General features: G+C 39.8%; 1 protein-coding gene across 1 annotated transcript in view; it reads left to right on the plus strand.

Annotated features, from left to right (window-relative positions):
- Positions 1-18,541, plus strand: part of scap (SREBF chaperone) — a 170,699-nt gene that overhangs the window by 105,740 nt on the left and 46,418 nt on the right. Inside the window, exons 6-12 of the mRNA XM_080194528.1 lie at positions 1,568-1,673; positions 4,056-4,228; positions 5,756-5,882; positions 7,536-7,648; positions 10,820-10,914; positions 15,156-15,254; positions 17,430-17,672. Coding sequence (XP_080050654.1) covers positions 1,568-1,673; positions 4,056-4,228; positions 5,756-5,882; positions 7,536-7,648; positions 10,820-10,914; positions 15,156-15,254; positions 17,430-17,672 — 956 coding nt within the window. The remainder of the gene's footprint in view (positions 1-1,567; positions 1,674-4,055; positions 4,229-5,755; positions 5,883-7,535; positions 7,649-10,819; positions 10,915-15,155; positions 15,255-17,429; positions 17,673-18,541) is intronic.

The following is an 18,541-nucleotide window of genomic DNA, read 5'->3' on the forward strand; positions in this document are numbered from 1 at the left end:
TCATCTGTATTCAAACACTCATGACAGCTTTCCATCATATGTCAACAATCTTCTCCAATTGCCATATGTACCCCATTCACTTCAAATGCTGAATATTTTTGCCTTCACCCAACCAACTGAGCTGCAGCCAATGGCAAAGCTGTCAGCCCTTATCCCATTGACAGCACCTCTAGCCAACTCCCTTAATATCGCCACTATTTCCTGTTCAATATCCAACCCTGCCACCACCAGCCCAACCTGCACCCACACAAAGGTGAACCTATTTTTTGTGCCTATCAGGATCATGCCAAACAATGAGTTACATTGCCAGTTAATTTATTTTTGGTACTATTGGTTAAGGGCCAAGACCTCTGGACAATTTTCTGCTCATTTTTGGAGGGGTCTTTAGTATCTGTCTGGTCAGATTGGTAAATGGGGCTTTAAAGTCACAAATAAATGCATTTTATGCAACTGTTGCAGTGTAATACTTCTGCAAGTATAGTATGTTAAGCTTTCAGGTAGGATTTTCTGGCCCTGCCTAGTAGCAGGATCATCCAATACCATCAAAAGTTAATGGACCTATGGTGGTATGGCCAAATCTTTAGGGCCAGAAAATCCTTACCCTAGAGTGAGACTGAAATCTGTGCCAGCTGTGCAGTATAATGCTGCCTGTGTCAGTTGGCATTATTACGCATTTGATTACCTCTATGATTTGATTTATATTGCATCCCATTTGTATCAGTGATAATGTGGGGCAGCATGGTGGCACCGTGTTTAGCACTGCTGTCCCAGCTTGGGTCACTGTCGATGCAGAGTCTGCACGTTCTCCCCGTGTCTGCGTGGATTTCCTCCAGATGCTGTGGTTTCCTCCCACAGTCTGAAAGACGTGCTGGTTTGTTGCATTGGCCATGCTAAATTCTCCCTCTGTGTACCTGAACAGGTACTGGAGTGTGGGGACTAGGGGATTTTCACAGTAACTTCATTGCAATGTTAATGTAAGCTGCCTAGTGATGCAAAAAATAAACTTTAAACTTGAATGTCGCTGCTGTGTGTATGAAATTTGCTTGTTAAATGTTGAGATTATTCTAATGACTTGGAGCTCAGGTCTCCATTGCAAAGCCAAACAGAACAGGTTTGATTCCTAACCCAGGTTGAATAAGCTGATCTTGAGGCATATGGCAGTTGCGATTGGAGAGGAGAAATTGGGCTGATTGCCCTGCTCCTGGTAATTATTTAGCAAACCCTATTGGAAGAATGTATGAGTAATGTTGTAAGAATAGATTCCAGCATAATGAGATAACATTCTAACTCTCACTGAGTTTCATACGTGAATGACCCTCTTCTGTACCTCAGTGAAGTGAGCTGGGATTTCATTGAGGTATTGACTTCAGAGCAAATAGAGGGGAGAAAAATGAGAAATACTTGGCAAAGGGTAAAGGCGTTGAAAAAGTTAGGATAGCTGAGACACTAAAGAAATTATAATTAGATTAGGGAAGACCATGCTTAAACTATCTAACAAATGTATTAGAATGTGTTGCAGTTCTGAATGGTAGACTACAGAATTAATACTCTCAATTGATGTGTATAGACTTGCTGTTTGGAATTCCTGGGAAGCACAGTGGAGTCAGTTTACACAATCGCAAAAGACTGGTATCCTATGCTGTCACCATCATCCTGCAGGAGTATCATTCGAGGTGAGCTCTTTATTCAAAAGCTGACATAATTTGCGTATTAGAAGATTTCCCAGTTTTAGCAAAACTCAGTCTAGAGTGGTGCTCAAGTGAGGTAAATTGGCTGAATGCACTTTTCTGTGGTCAAGTGTTTGCATACTTGTCTACACTTTGCCATGCAGCTTTGATTTTCCAAAGGAAAACAACTTTCTTAGGGTGAGAGGGAACTGGAAAAGTAATCCATCTGGTGAAATTTGCAGAGATCTGATCATTTAAAATGTATGCAAGGAAGGAGAGACAGAAGGAAAGAGACAAGTTTAAAAGTCATTTTCACCAATTGGCAGTCTTTGCCAAAGTTGTAGGAGAAAGACATGAAGATAAGAATGAAGTAAAAGGAAGTGAAGATATGAAACATAAAAGGTGTGAATGTCTCAACCTGTTGAAGCTGTTCTGCCATTTGGTTAGATCATGGTTGATTTGCATCTTAAGTTCATCTATTTACCTTTGTTCTGTAACCATTTATACGCATGCCTAATAAATAAATATCAATCTCAAATTTCCACCACCCTTTGTGTGTAGACATGCTTTTTGACATTGACCCAATGGCAGATCTCTTATTTGAAGGTGAGGCAATGCCCTGTTGTGTTCTCTTCAGATGAAATATTTCCCCTTTAACTATCCTACAAATCCTCTAATCATGTTACACATCTCAATTAGTTTACCCTTTAATCTTCTAAATTCAAGAATTACAACATAGTCTATGCATCTTGTCTTCAAAATTTAATCCTTTGAGTTCCCGAACCATTCTGGTGAATCTGTGCTGCGACCCTTCTTAAGGCCAGCATCTGTTTCCTGAGTGCCCAGAATTACATACAAAATGAGGTCCAGCCAGAGCTCTGCACAGCTGTAATTTAACTTCCATCCTTTTATATCCCAGCCTTGTTGAGATGAAGACCAATTCTTCACATGCACATTCAATTATTTTTGTCCCTCCACCAACTTTTGGAAATTTCTGTACTTCAACCCCAAAATCTGTGTTTTTTTTCTCATCATTTAGAAAATGCTTTAATTTATCCTCCTTTGATCCAAAGTGAATGGCCTCAAAGTTTCCCATGTTGAACTCTCTCACAGTTTTTCTGACTCACTAGGTGGAATTCTCTCAAGTTCCAGCCCATGGGTTGAACAGGGCGCAGCACAGTTGGGTGCAGCATCCTCTACTGGCCACTTCCTGTGGATTACTGGGCAACTAAAATTAAATTTCTTAATATTCATATCATGGTAAAATTATACATTTGATACAATTTTCAGGTGTTGCAGCACCATCCTACCAAAATATTAAATGTAATTTTTTTAATCAAGGAAGTCATGTATTAATTGTTTCCTGACCTATTCTGGTGGGGAACGTTTCCAGCTATGATCATTTCTTAAATAGGTATTACATAATAAATAGGAGGAGGAATAGGCTGTTCAGCTCTTTGAGCTTCAAGATTGATGTTTTACTTCAATTCCACCTTTCTGCCTGATCCCCAAATCCCGTGATTCTCTTAGCATCTAGAAATATATTGATTTTGTTTTTGAAGATGCTCAACAATTGAGCGTCTACAGCTTTCTTGGGTAGAAAATTTCAAAGATTCATGACCCTTTAAGTGAAGCTAGCTCTTCTCATCTCAGTTCTTAATTTCCTATTCCATAGTTTGAGTCTGTGAACCATCGTTCCACATTCCCCAACCAAGGGAACATGGTCCAAGCATTAAGCACTATCAAATCCTTAAAGAATTTTAGATGCTTCAATGAGATTACCTGTCATTTGCCTAAACTCTAGGATCGTATGCCTAGTCCACTCAATCTTTTCTTATAGCTTATACCTCTCAAATGAATCAGTTTAGTGCACCTTCATTGCTCTCCTTTGTTTTTAAAATATTTTGGGGTTGCAGGATCAATTTTGGACAACTTGGAATAAGGATTTCCCAATTAGTATTCAGTTCAAGCTGTCCAAGGTCATATCTAATTTAGGCTAGAATCAAGACAAATATTTGCCCTGGTAATGCAGTTAGACTCCATATGTCAAAAGTACAGTCCCTAATGTTCTGTGTGACATTTCCAATTCCCATAACCATACTGTGCCATATCTACTTTAATTGAAGGACTTAACTTATCAATGCTAGGTTCTAATTAAAGGGCAGTATTCTGAATCACTTCATTTCAAAGCTTCTTGACCATTTTTTATTGTCTCCCTCTCAAAATGTTTCTCGTGGATGTCTTCAAAGGTCTTTAAAAGGTGTTGTTTGTCATTGACTGCCACAAATTACAGGATAAAATCATGACTGTTCGCTGCAAATACTAAATATTCTTTACTCCATTGAAGGTGATCTGAGATACAATCTTACGTATTTTGTCTCTTTTCAGATTCTTAAGCAGTCTCCGACTGAGGTTGAAGCAACTTCATCCCAGTGCGAACAGCACACTTAGAGAAGATCAGATAGTCCATGTCCATTTTAAAGAGGAGATTGGCATTGCTGAGCTAATTCCTCTGGTCACAACGTACATCATTCTGTTTGCATATATTTACTTCTCCACCAGTAAGTTGTAATCTGGAATCTGTTGAGAAAATCTGATTAGCCTTTTTATTCTTCATTTACAGTCCGTAATCTCCATCATTGGAGTTATATGGCACTATTTGAAAGCTTACAAAAAAATGAGTTACCCACGTCAGTGATTGTAATGACCTTGCAAAGGTGCATTAAGTCTGCATCTCTGACCCATGGGTGACTGGTAGTCTTGCTGCACTATGCTTCTGCCAATAGAATAAGAAGTCTCACAACACCAGGTTAAAGTTCAACAACCAGACCCAGGAATTTTGTACATTCTGAATCCATTAGCGAAAATTTTAAAAATGCTGTTCGGTAAGCAATCTAAGTGGAGAATCACAGTAACTCTAATATAGCAGCACTGTCCCAAGACTTTGACATCCAGGAAAGATATCTCCAAGTATTGTTGAGAGGAATAGATAGGGTGGATTCTCAGAGGCTATTTCCCAGGGCTGAAATGGTCACTACGAGAGGACACAGATTCAAGGTGCAGGGAAGCAAGTACAGAGGAGATGTTAGGGGTAAGTTTTTCACTCAGAGGGTGGTGAGTGAATGGAATTGGCTGCCGTCGGTGGTGGTGGAGGTGAACTCGCTGGGGTCTTTTAAAAGACTTCTGGATGAGAATATGGGATTAATGGGATTGGGGGTTATAGATGGGTCTTTGGTTTAGTAGGTATAGAAGTGATCGGCGCAACTAGTGGGCCGAAGGGCCTGTTTGTGCTGTAATGTTCTATGTTTTATCTCGGTCCTTGTGATGCATGGGAGTCGTTCAGACCGACTCCCCTGATTTTACTCTTCACTCCAATTGGTCCGATAAGTAGGGTATTTGAGTTGAGTAACATAGTACACAGGGGATTGTAGCTGTAATCTGATTTTCCTCATTCCAGTTGACTGGAGTTTGTGTGTCATAACTGTATCTACCTTCTATTCCAAGAACAATGAAGTCAGAATGAAAAGGGAAGTCCAAAAAGTCCAAAGATGTGCACGTTAGGTTGATAAGCCATGCTAAATTACCCCTTAGTGTCTCAGGGTGCATAGGTTAGAGAGCTTAGAGGCAAATATGTGGGGTTTTGGGGATGGGGCCTGGGTGAGATTGTTGTCGGTGCAGACCCGATGGACCGAATGATTTCTGTATGTAAAAAAAAAGGCCATCGTTATAGAGTCTGCGTTATGTAATGCAGATTACATCCCAACACCACTTATTGACCGCTCCTAAATGTGTACCAAGTTGTTTCCCTTACTTCTGTTGGAAAATAAGACTAGTAGTTCAATGAATAACAATTCACATGCTCCTAAAGGTGCTAGTTGATCCTGAAATAGTTTTTCCAAACCACACAATTTTTGAGTGTTGCAGTTATCATCTAACTTCCTGTTCATTGCAAAGTTAATTAAGTTATATAATTAAAATTTGGCAAAATCCACGATCTCACTCAATATTCTTTCAGTATAAATATATTTTGATTAATTCATGTTTTCTGTTGTTTTGATGGCTTTTTATGATGTATTGAAATTTTACAGGAAAGATTGACATGGTGAAATCAAAATGGGGTCTTGCACTTGCAGCAGTGGCAACTGTTCTGAGCTCACTCCTCATGTCGGTTGGTTTGTGCACTCTTTTTGGCCTGACGCCGACTTTGAATGGTGGGTAAGTGTCAATTAAGAGTGTTAAACTCCATTTACATTGATTTAGCATTGCACGAACACGATTGACTTCTAAAATAATCTTTTGGTGGTCCAGAATTTGAGTGTTATTTAAAGACTTTCAATCAAAGCTTTCATCATAGGGTAATCAGGAATTCCAAAGTTTGGGGAAACAACAACTTTATACAGTATGAGAAGAGAGTGCTGGTTGGTTGTAGGTGGTAGAGACATTGTCGTGGAGAATGCAGCAATTAATGGTGACTGACAGTTAACTGCCAAGCATTGTTTGACAATTTAAACCAGGTAGCCTGACTCCGACTGATTAGGCATTCACTGAGGAATGAACTAGTGAATGGCTATCACTTATTTTGTTTCGCTGAAACAGGTGTAATTTTTGTGCATGTTCTTTCTGTCTGCAAAGAACAGGGCCCTGTGTATTAACATACAGACAATGTCTTGACCAATCAGAGCTTTGATTTTAAAAAAAAAGATAGTGAAGAGCAGGAACCACTTACAATGTCATTTTATTTGATTTATTACTATTATTGTCAGCTAGTGTAATGGCTAGAAAGGGAAATTGTGTGACTGGGACTTTATTATGAAGGGGTTCAAGGGAAAAAGATGCGAGTTTCCTGTGATAAGGACTACTTTCCCTCTTCTGTTCTTACTCCATAAGCATTTTCATACAAATTGAATTAGTACAGTATTTAGGTTGAAATTGCTGAATCTGCTTGTTGTCATGATTCACAACATATTTGTGAAAAGATCCTGTCACATGGTTAGTTTTTTACTAATGGGCCACACATCTAAAACATGTCCCTGACTAAGTAAAAACTGCAAATGCTGAAAATACTCAGGCCTAGCAGCAGCTGTGGAGAAATGAACAGAGTTTGCTTCCACTCAATGACCCCTCAATAGGAGTGGGAATACTTAGAGATGTAGCAGTTTTGTAAGCAAAGCAGTGAAAGTGGTGGGGCCGAGGAGGGGAGGACAGAACCTTAGGTGTATGATAGGATGGAAGACAGGAGAGATGAAATGATAAGGGGAAGATGGTGCAAGGCAAAAGGAAATGGTGATAGTGTTCTATTTTAGAAAGCAATCAGTGAAGAATGATATTATAGTCAATCTTTACTTATTGACAGTGAAATATTACAAGCATATGTCACTTGACCTCAATCACAGCGCAGTTTCAATACATTAATGTTCACTTCGATGAGCTTTGGTAAAACCCCAGTTATTTCCCATCATCTGCCTATTATTAAACACAACTACTATATAATTGGCAAGTAAAGACATGTTGTGAGGAGGGTATAAATGGGAAAAGTACAATCATCGCCAACAGCAGCAATCCAAAAATTGAAAAATAACCAGAAAAAAGTGCGGAAAAGATTATGATCTAGAACTGTTGAATTCAGTATTGAATCCAGAATGCTATAAAGTGCTTGGTGAAAAGCTGAGGTGCTTGTTATTCCTCCAGGTTGTAGTTCGGAGGCTGAGGACAAAAAGGTCAGAGTGGGTGCAGAATTAAAATCACAGGCCAGAGCTTGGGTCATTCTTGCAGACTGAACAGAGGTGTTCTGCAAAAGGGTCACCCAATCGACATGTAGTTTCTCCAGCATCATTTTTAATTCCCTTGTTTGTTTGTTGCTTTTTAAAGTGAGATCTTTCCATACCTCGTTGTGGTCATTGGTCTAGAGAATGTCCTCGTTCTCACTAAGTCGGTTGTCTCCACTCCTGTGGATCTTGAAGTCAAACTACGAATAGCACAAGGTAAAAAAAATACATGTACTATTTAAAGTTGCATATGTTTTGTTTCGTTTCTCTCTGAATGCCAGCACCTGCTTCCCAATGCCAATCTTCCCATTCTAAATCCATACATTGCAAAGTGGCCATTTATTGCCCAATTTTTTCCTTTTCTTGTTTAGTGCAAATAAAAAAGCAAAACAAAACATGAAAGTTGGCAACACTAAGCAGTTAATTGATGATGAAAAGAGAAATAGATTAAAGTTTTGGATGGAACCCTTTGTTAATTGTAATTTATCATTTCCACTCAAAACATTAACGTACTGTTGAAATGTAAACAGAAAATGCTGAAAGGAACAGTGTTAACATTTCAAGTCAAGGTGTTTCATCAACCTTACTGATTAAGCTACTTTGTATTGCCAGCATTTTCAATATTTTTTATTCGTCAGTCCTTTTCACAACCATAATCTACAGCTAACGGTTGCATCCGGTGAAACTTTAGTCAGGGAATGTCTGTATTGACATTGGATTCAAAACAGCCTGATGAAATACAACAGACGATAGTTCAGCAATTAGGAGAATATGGGAAGGTAAGCTGTGGGGAGAACACAGAGACTGCAGAATGATTAAGTGACTGGGCAACAAGATGGCAGATGGAGTAGAAGTTAGGGAATTGTGAAGTTGTTCACTTCGCTCCTAAGAATAGAAAAGCAGATTTTTTTTTGTTTTTAAAGATGTGAAATTTTTAAGTGTTTAAGTTCAGGAGTGCAGAAAGCTAGTATGTTGGTGGAGCAAGCAATTAAAAGGCAAATGGCACGTTGGCCTTTATTGCTAAGGGATTGGAGCACAAGAATAAAGAAGCCTTGCCACATTTAAGAAAGGATAAGCTTAAATTAGTAGTAGTACAGCAGCGATTTACTATATTGGTCCCTGGAATGATGGGTTTGATCTATGATGAGAAGCTGAACAAATTGAGCTCTGGAGTTTAGAAGAATACTAGGCAATCTCATGGAAATCTACAGTGCTGAGGTGGGGGCGGGAGGGGGGGGGGTGGATGCTGAAAGGTTTGTACCGGTTGTGGAATTTTAAAGCCTGTAGCACAGTCTCAGGATGAGAAGTTGATCATTTAGGACCAAGAAGAAAATAAATTAGTTCACCCAGTGTTGTCAATCTTTGGAAATCTCTACCTCCATAGGGTTGTGAATACTTCATTGTTGAATACATTTAAGGTTGGGGTATATAGATATTTGATCTTGCAGGAATTGAAGCATTTGGGGAGCAGATAGGAAAATGGAATTTTAAGACCAAGATCATCCATGATCGTATTGATTGGTGGGGCAGGCTGGACAAGTCTACTCATGCTCCTATTTCTAGTGTACAACTCTGAACTAATTAGAAATTTTGGTGAAATGTAAAATTAAAAAGATTTATTGACATAAGTTAATGAAGGGAGCTAAAATTATAAAAGAACTTGAAGCAAAGTTGATAGGGATAAGTATTAATCTTGTATTTAAGCATAAAATTGGATATAAATGACTATAAATGGATATTTCAAAAGGGCTGTTTTCTCAGACACTTTGTTGCCATCTCAATTTTCAGGAGGTGGAGCTGCATTGGCAATAACTAGCTGCAGGCATTTGAAATTGAACTACTCTTACTATTCTATTTCGAAGTGCAAACTCCTACCAAAGAGTAGGAGACCAATTGGGCCAAATTAAAATCCTAATCCATCAAATTCAGGCACAGCTTGATTCAGCTAAACATATGATAGGGCCCTGGACCAGAATACCAAATTACGTTAGGAGACCAGACTGCACCCTAACAATGTTTCTGTTTTATCATTGATGTGAGGGTAGAATGCTTTCACTCCAGGAGTAATTTGAAATTAGGGATCTTTTATAGTAAAACAAAATTTAGTTAATAAAACAGTTTAAGTATAGCTTTTAACAAAATGAAGCAGCTAAATTCTTAACAGTTGAACAGTAGTTTTTAAGTCACTGTTTCAGTTCCAAATAAGCAACATTCTCTGAAAGGCCTAAAATTCCACTTCAGCTACAGTTAGCAATCATAAATATATTTACTATGAGGAGTGTAGAAAGCCTTAAAGCCATCAAGGAGATTTTGAGTTTCAGAGCAGCTTGCAGACCTCTCTTTAAACAAACCCCAACAAGAACTGAGAGCTATTTTTCTCTGCTACGTACCCAGCTCCTCCCATTAATTACATTATGACATAACCCTGTCAACCTAATCAAAAACCCCAAGGGAAATCTTTGTCAATATAAACAAAAATCAATTTCTTTCTCCAAAGTAAACACAACGGGGGTGATTCCCTCAGCCTGCAGTGCAGCAGGCCAGCAGATTCAAGTGGAGGCCATGTAGTGGGCTTCCTGCTGGGCTCCATGGCCTCTGCGTTTCTAGCCACCAGATTTCCAGCACTGTCAGCTCTGCCCAGAAATTGGCATGGAGCTGCATAAATTATGCTAATGACCATTAGTGTGTGATTCACAGGCCAAGGACTGAAGTCTTCAGGCCCACTAGCCTCTCTATTGAGGTCCCCCCCAGGAGATAGGAGGGAGGGATGCCCTCGCTTTTGCCAGCTAGGCAGTACCAGCCTAGTTCCCTGGCACTGCCCACTGGGCATCAGGCAGTGCCATGGCGATGGGGCCAGAAGGTTATGAAGCCTACAGGGAGAAGGCCTCTTGAGGGGAGATCAACAGGGATGCGGGGTTCTGCCACCATTCTGCGTTTGGCAGTGACAGAGGGAGGGAGGCCAGTGATTGGGACTAGCCATTGGGATGGGGTCAACCTACCCGGGGGGGGGGGGGGGGGGATAGTGGGTGTCGAGTCTGACCCGGACACGTCTGGGGGGGCAGGGGGCCAGCAATTGGGTCATTGGGGTAGGGGGGGGGGCATTCCCTTCCTTGAAGGGCATTTATAGACCTGTTTCTTTTTTCTTGACATTTCCATGGCTTTCATGTTCATTTTTTTGTGGTCCCAGCTGACATAGCAGATGACTTGAGTATATTCCCATAGCGTGTCAGCTCATGACCTCTGGCTTTCGAGTTCACTAGTGAGGCAGTAATGAGATATTAAGCAGCAAGTTTATGAATATAAAAGCTAATTGATGGAAATCCATCCAGAAGTATTTTGTATGCACTTAACATTTTTGTAATAAGCCTCTGATTTACCCTCGTCTAGGTTTAAGCAATGAAAGTTGGTCCATTATGAAGAATGTGGCTACGGAACTCGTTATCATACTGATTGGTTACTTTACCCTGGTTCCAGCTATTCAGGTATTTCTTGTGACTTGTCTTCATGTTTCAGTGAAACTTTTGATATGGAATAAAAGTAGTTGAATGTCTAATATTTGAGAAGTGATATTCATTTAAAAGTTAATCTTGACTCATTAGTGACCAGTGAGACACATATGGAAGCTTCTGCGTAAGGAAGAATATCAGGTTTGTTCTTGTATTGAATTAGTAGATTGTCTGATTAAGATTGGAGCACAGATATGAAGATGAGCCATTTGGGCAGTGTGTCAGATATATTCTTATAGTTGGTCATACATATATTGTCACATAATAGCCATCCATTTACCAATGTGTTTCTGCTTACAGTATACTCTGTATGTATGCCAGATGGACTGCTGAACCAGGTGCATAACTATTGCTAATTTTCTCTCCATCCAAGACCAATTATACCTACCGAATTTTAATAGGCTAACTTAGAACATGCCAGAGTTCAGACCTTATTCCTTTGTGTGTTCTCTTTGGGCTGCCCCATTAGCCACTTTGTAATTTTTTTTAAAAAACACGTTTTTGAAAAATCTGCACTGCTTTGTACTGTGGTTGCGATAGTCTGTGAATTTTAACTGTAGGGTATGTATGCATTGTAGATAGAAATGATAAGGTTACAAGATTAGAAATATTGAATTGATCTCGTCAAATACTTGTAATATGTTCATTCTTTGAGTTAACTGAAAGTTAGTTGACTTCAGAGGAAAATAGCAGTTACATAGAAACATAGAAGATAGAAGGAAGACATTTGGCTCTTTGAGCCTGCTCCACCATTCATTACAATCATGGCTTATCATCAAATTCAATAGCCTAATCCTGCCTTTTCCCCATAACCTTTGATCCCATTTGCACCAGGTGCTATATCCAGCTGCCTTGTTCAATGATTTGGTATCAACTACTTCCTGTGGTAATGAATTTCACAGACTCACCACTCTTTGGGTGAAGAAATGTTTCCTCACCTCCACGCTAAATGGTCTACCCTAAATCCTCAGACTGTGACTCTGATTCTGGAGTCCCCCAACATTGGGGCTATCTTCCTTGCATATGCCCCATCTGTTCCTGTTAGAATCTGATAAGTCTTTGAGATTCCCCCCTCATTCGTCTGAACTCCAGCAAAATCAACCCTAACCCCTCCTCATACATAAGTTTCGCCATCCCCAGAATCACCCTGGTAAACCTTCACTGCACTCCCTTGAGAGCAAGAACATCCTTCCTCAGAAAAGGAGACCAAAACTGCACACAATACTCTAGGTGTGGCCTCACCAAGGACCTGTATAATTGCAACAACACATCCCTGCTCCTATACATGAAACCTTTCACAATGAAGGCAAACGTTCTATTTGCCGCCTTTACCATCTGCTACATCTGCATGGTTACCTTCAATGACTGGTGCACAAGAACACCCAGGTCCTTTCGCAATTTACACATTCCCCTCTTGCAATTTACAGTATAGTAATATGCCACCTTGTTTTTGCTTCCAACATGAATAACCTCACATTTATCCAAATTGTATGGCATTTGCCATTGATTTGCCCACTCACCCAACCTATCCAGAACATCCTGAAGGATCTCTGTGTCTTCTTCACAGTTCATCCTCCCACCCAACTTGATATCATCTGCAAACGTTGTGATGTTATATTTGTTCCCTCACCCAAATCGTTAATATATATTGTGAATACCTGGGGTCCCAGCACTGATCCCTTTGCCACCCCATGGAGTTACTGCCTGCCCGTTTGAAAAGCACCCTTTAATTCCTACTCTTTGTTTCCTCTCTGCCCACCAGTTTTCTATCCATCTCAATACAATTATGGCAGAGAAATTGCCCTCAACCTCCTTGACTTAAGTAGGCAAAGAATCAGTCAGCCATCTATGCTAATTTCTGTGTAGTGACCCCACCTGCAATGTTTGTAGTTAGACATCCATTAAAGACTAGATCAGAAGGCAGTAGCAATGTGTGTGCCTACTATCTGGTCAAATAATTTGACCCCACTCACCAAAATTATACATGGGAGAAGGCAACTCCACAGGTTAATTGATGATGCTGAAGACATGTTGCTATATCCCAGAGGAAAATCAGCTTCATTAAATATGCTTAAGATATCTAAAAGTCGCTAGAGAGTGAGGACTGCACCTCTGACCTCAATAGAATTTGGAAATATTTCTGTTTGTTTGTCTATCTATCTCATTCTAATCCTTGAAATAGAAAACAAATTCCGTGTTTTGAGGAATGCAAACGTAAATTAGCTAGATAACTAAATGAGTGAGTAAATAGTAGCGAAATCCTTTTGTACAGCTATGCTTTATTCTGTCCCTTCACTGGATATTTCATCTGCAGGTAAGGAGAAATTACTTCACTCAGAGGATTGTAAATATTTGAAATTCTCTACCCAAGAGACTTGTGGATGCTCGATCATTGAATGCATTTAAGGCTTGGAAAGATTTTTGGATTTGCAAGGAATTGAAGAATGTGCAGAGTGGGCGAGAAAGTGGAATTGAAGCACAAGATGAGCCATAATTGTTTTGAATGACTGGACAGGCCATAGGGTCTACTCCTGTTCCTGTTTCTTGTGTTATTGTGATAATGCTTGGGGTACGCTGCCTGTGAGCTGTCCTTGACAATATCAGAGTTCCTGAAAAACTGTCTCTGCACATGTGAATATCTTTCTGAAATTAATATTTAATAAAGGGATGATGCATTCACAATTAAACATACCTGGAGAGCAAAAGACTAGGTGGTGGCAAACAGAAGGTGCCCCTGTACATCTGCTTGAACTACCCTAAATTAACCAGCCCTCTTAATAGGGTTTTAGCAGTGTCTTTGTAAACAACATGTATGCTCATGGACAAATGGTTAGCAGTTGATAGGAGTAACTGAGGACATGCAAGTGTATCCACTGAAAAGAACACTCGAAGGAGAAGCAGAAGTCGGCCACCAGGCCGTTCAAACCTGCCTTACCATTCGATATGATCAAGGCTGATCTATGCTGACCTCAACTCCATTTTTGTGCCATTTCCCCGTAGCTCCCTGTTCCTCAATCTGTCAAATATTTATCCACCTCCACTTTGAATACTTCTAATGATACAGCCTCCAGCACCCTTTGGAAATTCAGCACCCTCTGCAAGAAGAAATTTCTACGCACCTTCGTTTTAAATGACCAGCCCTTTAACTTTTAGCTATATCCCCTTGTTCGAAATTCTCTGACAAGTGAAAACATCTCATGATCTACTATGTCAAGCCCCCTCAGGATCTTATATTTTTGAATAAGGTCAACCTTCACTCTTCGAAATTCCAAGGAATATAGACCCAGACTCTTTAGAATAGCAATATTTTCTTTATTAATATGAAATCTCAATCCAATCTTTGACTTTCGACAACGTATTATGCCTTTACATATAATGTGACATCTAGGGCCTTTTAACCCAGTTAGCAACTTAGACCCTATATTATACTTGCTCCAACAATTTCGCCTTGTTTGGCCGACTGCCGTTAGTGTGACTGTTCTTGGAGTTCATGACTGTTCCTTTGCAAAGTCCTTTACGTGACTGGATTTTTAGTATCCCACATTTTATTTACAGCTATGAAGAATGCATATTAAAAATTGAATATAACCATATAATTTTAGTAATATAACCATTTCTGTCATAGTCTCAAAATGCTTCCTAAAGGAGAGGAGACAGACCAGGAGGGACATATGAAAATTAGAGAAGAGGAAAGCAAAATCAATAAATTTTAAGATACTTTTGAAGTTGAAGGAAGACACCTGTGGTCTTTGAAACACATAATTCAGAATAGCACTGAGAAGATATTAAATTACACCATATTGTGGAATGGGATATAAACTTGTATGCTTGCCTTGGAAAGGTTCTGAATTATGTTGGTTTGTTTTCATGTGAAAATACTTATTCAGTAAAATTGATTTCTAAGCTGATGCTATTTTAGCTTTAGAATTCTTTAAAAATTGTATGAACCAAATTAATTTCAGTTAAACTAGTACCATGAATGTGCATTGATAAAATAGAAAATGTCAGAAAGTGGCTTTGTTGACATGCAAAGACAAAAGACTGGCTTTGGGAATGAATTGTACCATTCAAACCTAATCTCTGTAGTCGATTGGAATATGTACTGCTTTAATTTTGTCACTTAATGTTTTTCTGTTCCTCCTTCTAATTCACTTTTTCCCCTTCTTGTTGTCTATCTCCCCCACATCCCATTTTCCCACCCTTCAAACTCTTAACAGGAATTTTGCCTGTTTGCTGTGGTTGGACTCGTTTCTGATTTCTTTCTGCAAATGTTTTTCTTCACAACGGTGTTGTCCATTGATATCCGCCGCATGGAGGTAGGGTAAATCTGTCATGTTCCGATTCAAATTTATTTTCAATGTGAAGCTATAGAGTGTTGACTTAGCTTATTGGATGCCAAGGTTGCCCATGAGGTAGAAGATTGTAGCTTCTCGGACCCCTCTAGGACTTGTACAAATAATCTGTGGTGATGTTTCAGAGCAGGACTGAAAGGAGTGAAACATTGTCAAAGAGGTCGTACTGATTCATTCTAATGATTGAGCTTGTTAGCGCGAGTGGGCGAACACGACCACTACTGACTCAGGGTCAAGTTCAACAGCGGTACAGCTTTTTTTTACGTCGTCGGAGGTGCAGTCAGGACATACAAACCGAACTGTCCCGAAAGCACTCTAAAGACCCGCAGCAATGGGCTACAGTTATACCTGCACTTGATACATTGTACAATTCAAATGCTAATGGTTTGTTTGCAGTATTCGACTCTGACATCCTGTTTTGATGTCATTAAGCATTGTAACAATGTTTTTTAAGTGTGTGTTAATCGTTTCTGTCTGATGGGTTTATTAATGGTCTCGAATCTCCAGGGTTTGAACAATGGGTGTTTGACTGGTTTGTGGGGCCAGGGATGCTTCCTTAGATATGCTCATCTTTAGGTGTCTCCATAGAGGGTTGCTTGATTAGACCAGAGGTGCTGATTTGGTGTACTTTTTAATTTGATTCCTGTAGGTGCCATCCTGTCCGGTTCCCTTTGTGTGCTAGCCCTCATTTGCATTCTAAAAGCATGTCCTTGCCTGTTAGTCTGTGTCTGTTCTCTTGTGATCTTTAGTGGGGAGGCTCTAAGTGCAACTTCAGTTTGCTTCCATATTGTGTACCCAATTTCATAAAATTTGTTGTCCGATAACAAGCTGTACATTAAGTTCTGCGAACACTATTCAGTGAAAAGCAGGAAATTATCCAGGGCAACATTGCTTCCTCAACAAATAATTTGGCCTTTGAGTCATTGCTTCTCCCTGTGTGCAAAATGATTGTCATAACTGCCTGCTAGATAAACAATGCCTCCCTGAGGAACTGTTGTATTTGAAGTATTTATAATAACTTATGAAAGGCATCATATAGCACTAAGCAATTAGTAGCTTCAATTTCCTTTCTACATGCCTCCATATGGTGCAGTGGGTCAGGTTGCAGGTGCACATTGTAGGGACTGACAGAATCCAGCTTCAGACTTTCACTCTCACTGTATTCCTCATTCTCAATTCTAAGGAATTTCCAAGTGGAAGCTACCTACCCCGCTCTCCTGAACAAGGAACACCTGAATAGGAGGACACCATTCAGCCCTCGAAAGGCTGGAGCCTTTCCAGCTTTCAGTTCTATAATTTCTGATCTGCATCTCAACTACCTGCTTTCGTTCTGTAGTCCTTAAATGTCTGAGAAACATCTGTCATTCTCAATTTTGAAAATTCCAATTGATCTAGCTTCTAGCTTCACAGCTTTTTGTGGGAGACATTTCTAGATTTCTGTTACTCTTCGTGTGAAGGAGTGCTTTCCGACATCATCACTTAAAGGCCAAGCTCTAAATTTAGCATTATACCTCCTTGTTCTGGATGGCCTCATTAGAGGAAATAGTTTCTCTTGCTTTGCTTTTAAAATCACCTTATTACCTCACCGACTTCCAATTTGAAGCAACCTATGCAACCTTTCTCTTTTTTTTATTTGTTTTGGTATCATTCTGGTAAATCTGCAGTGCACCACCTCCAGGGCCAAATATTGATCCTGAGGTGTGGTGCCCAGAACTGAATAAAATATTGCTGATGGAGGCTAACCAGAGCTCTGTTCAGCTCCAACAAAACTTGTATTCAATCCCTTTTGTGGTAAAGGCTGACATTCCATTAACCTTTAATTTTTTGTACCTTTCAAAATTGTGTTACGTTGCACCTTTAGACGCCTGTGATTTCAGCTGTTAGTAAGGCAAGCCAGGGAATACAAAAACAGTGCAAATAGGATTAAGTGGTGTATTTTTGGCGCAGTGATGTCAAGAAAATGGAAATAACGGTCAAGGATTTGCAACAGTAACAGTTCAATATTACTTTGTAAGCCTGTTGCATCAGGAGGCAGACTAATGTGGCAAGGCGACAGTACAAGATGTATTTAAAAAGCTATGCATCTGCTAATTTCTCATTTATTGTGGCAGTTTTCATGACTTCTCTCTTTGCCACCAGCTTGCTGACCTTAATAGACGCCTTCCTGCAGAGGCTGTTCAAGAAATCCCTGACCATTTGAGGCTGCCTCGCTCCAAGTCAGTTGCAAGGCAACAGCGATATGAACGTCAGCCTATGATACGACCTTCAGCTCCTTACACCATCTCCCTGCAGACTTCTTCTTTTAGAAACCTACGGTTGCCAAAGAGATTGAGAGTAGTATATTTTCTGGCTAGGACACGACTTGCGCAGAGAATCATTATGGTAAGAAATGGAATGAATTTGATGCATATATGATTAACTGTACCAATTTATTAGGCTGGATATGTAGTGGCTTGCGTCACATTTTGTATTCAATTTCTCAATTTATTTAATTACGAAGACACAACATCATTGCTTACAATCCTTTGGGAACTTGTTCAAGGATGCTTTTAAGACACCACAAACGCTAATGAGCATCTTTATTAAATGTATAAATCATCTGACTCAAAGGATTTGAATGTGTCTTTACTCATATGTTTCTGAAGCATGGTAGTGAAAATGCCAGCAATACCCCATAGATGAGTCAGAAAAGATAGATTAACATCCTGGGTGTAAAACTCTATCTCAGGACTTAAAACTAAAAGGTAATGACTCCTTAGTAGATTAGAAAGAGAGCTGAAGCCGAAGTAGTATACACATCTTACTACTATTTCAGTGTTGTCCAGAAAGTTGATTCAAAGTTATTCAGTACTTGAAAGCAAATGGATGCGCTGGCCTAGTAGTACCATCGCCAGACTATTAATCCAGAAACTCAGCTAATGTTCTGGGGACCCATGTTTGAATTCTGCCATGGCAGATGGTGGAATTTAAATTCGATATCTGGAATTAAGAATCTACTGATGTCCGTGAAACCACTGTCGATTGCCGGAAAAACCCATCTGGGTTCACTGATGTCCTTTAGGAAAGGAAATCTGCCATCCTTACCTGGTCTGGCCTACATGCGACTCCAGAGTCCAGCAATGTGGTTGACTCTCGGTTGGCCTCGGGCAACAAGGATTTGGCAATCAGTGACGGTCAGCTAGTGATACCCATGTCCCACGAATAAAGAAAAGTTATCTGCTGTTGTAGGTAAAATAATTCCTCTGAGATTG

Source organism: Carcharhinus amblyrhynchos, chromosome 8 (genome assembly GCF_965287045.1).
Source record: "Carcharhinus amblyrhynchos chromosome 8, sCarAmb.v2.hapA, whole genome shotgun sequence".
NCBI lineage: Eukaryota > Metazoa > Chordata > Chondrichthyes > Carcharhiniformes > Carcharhinidae > Carcharhinus > Carcharhinus amblyrhynchos.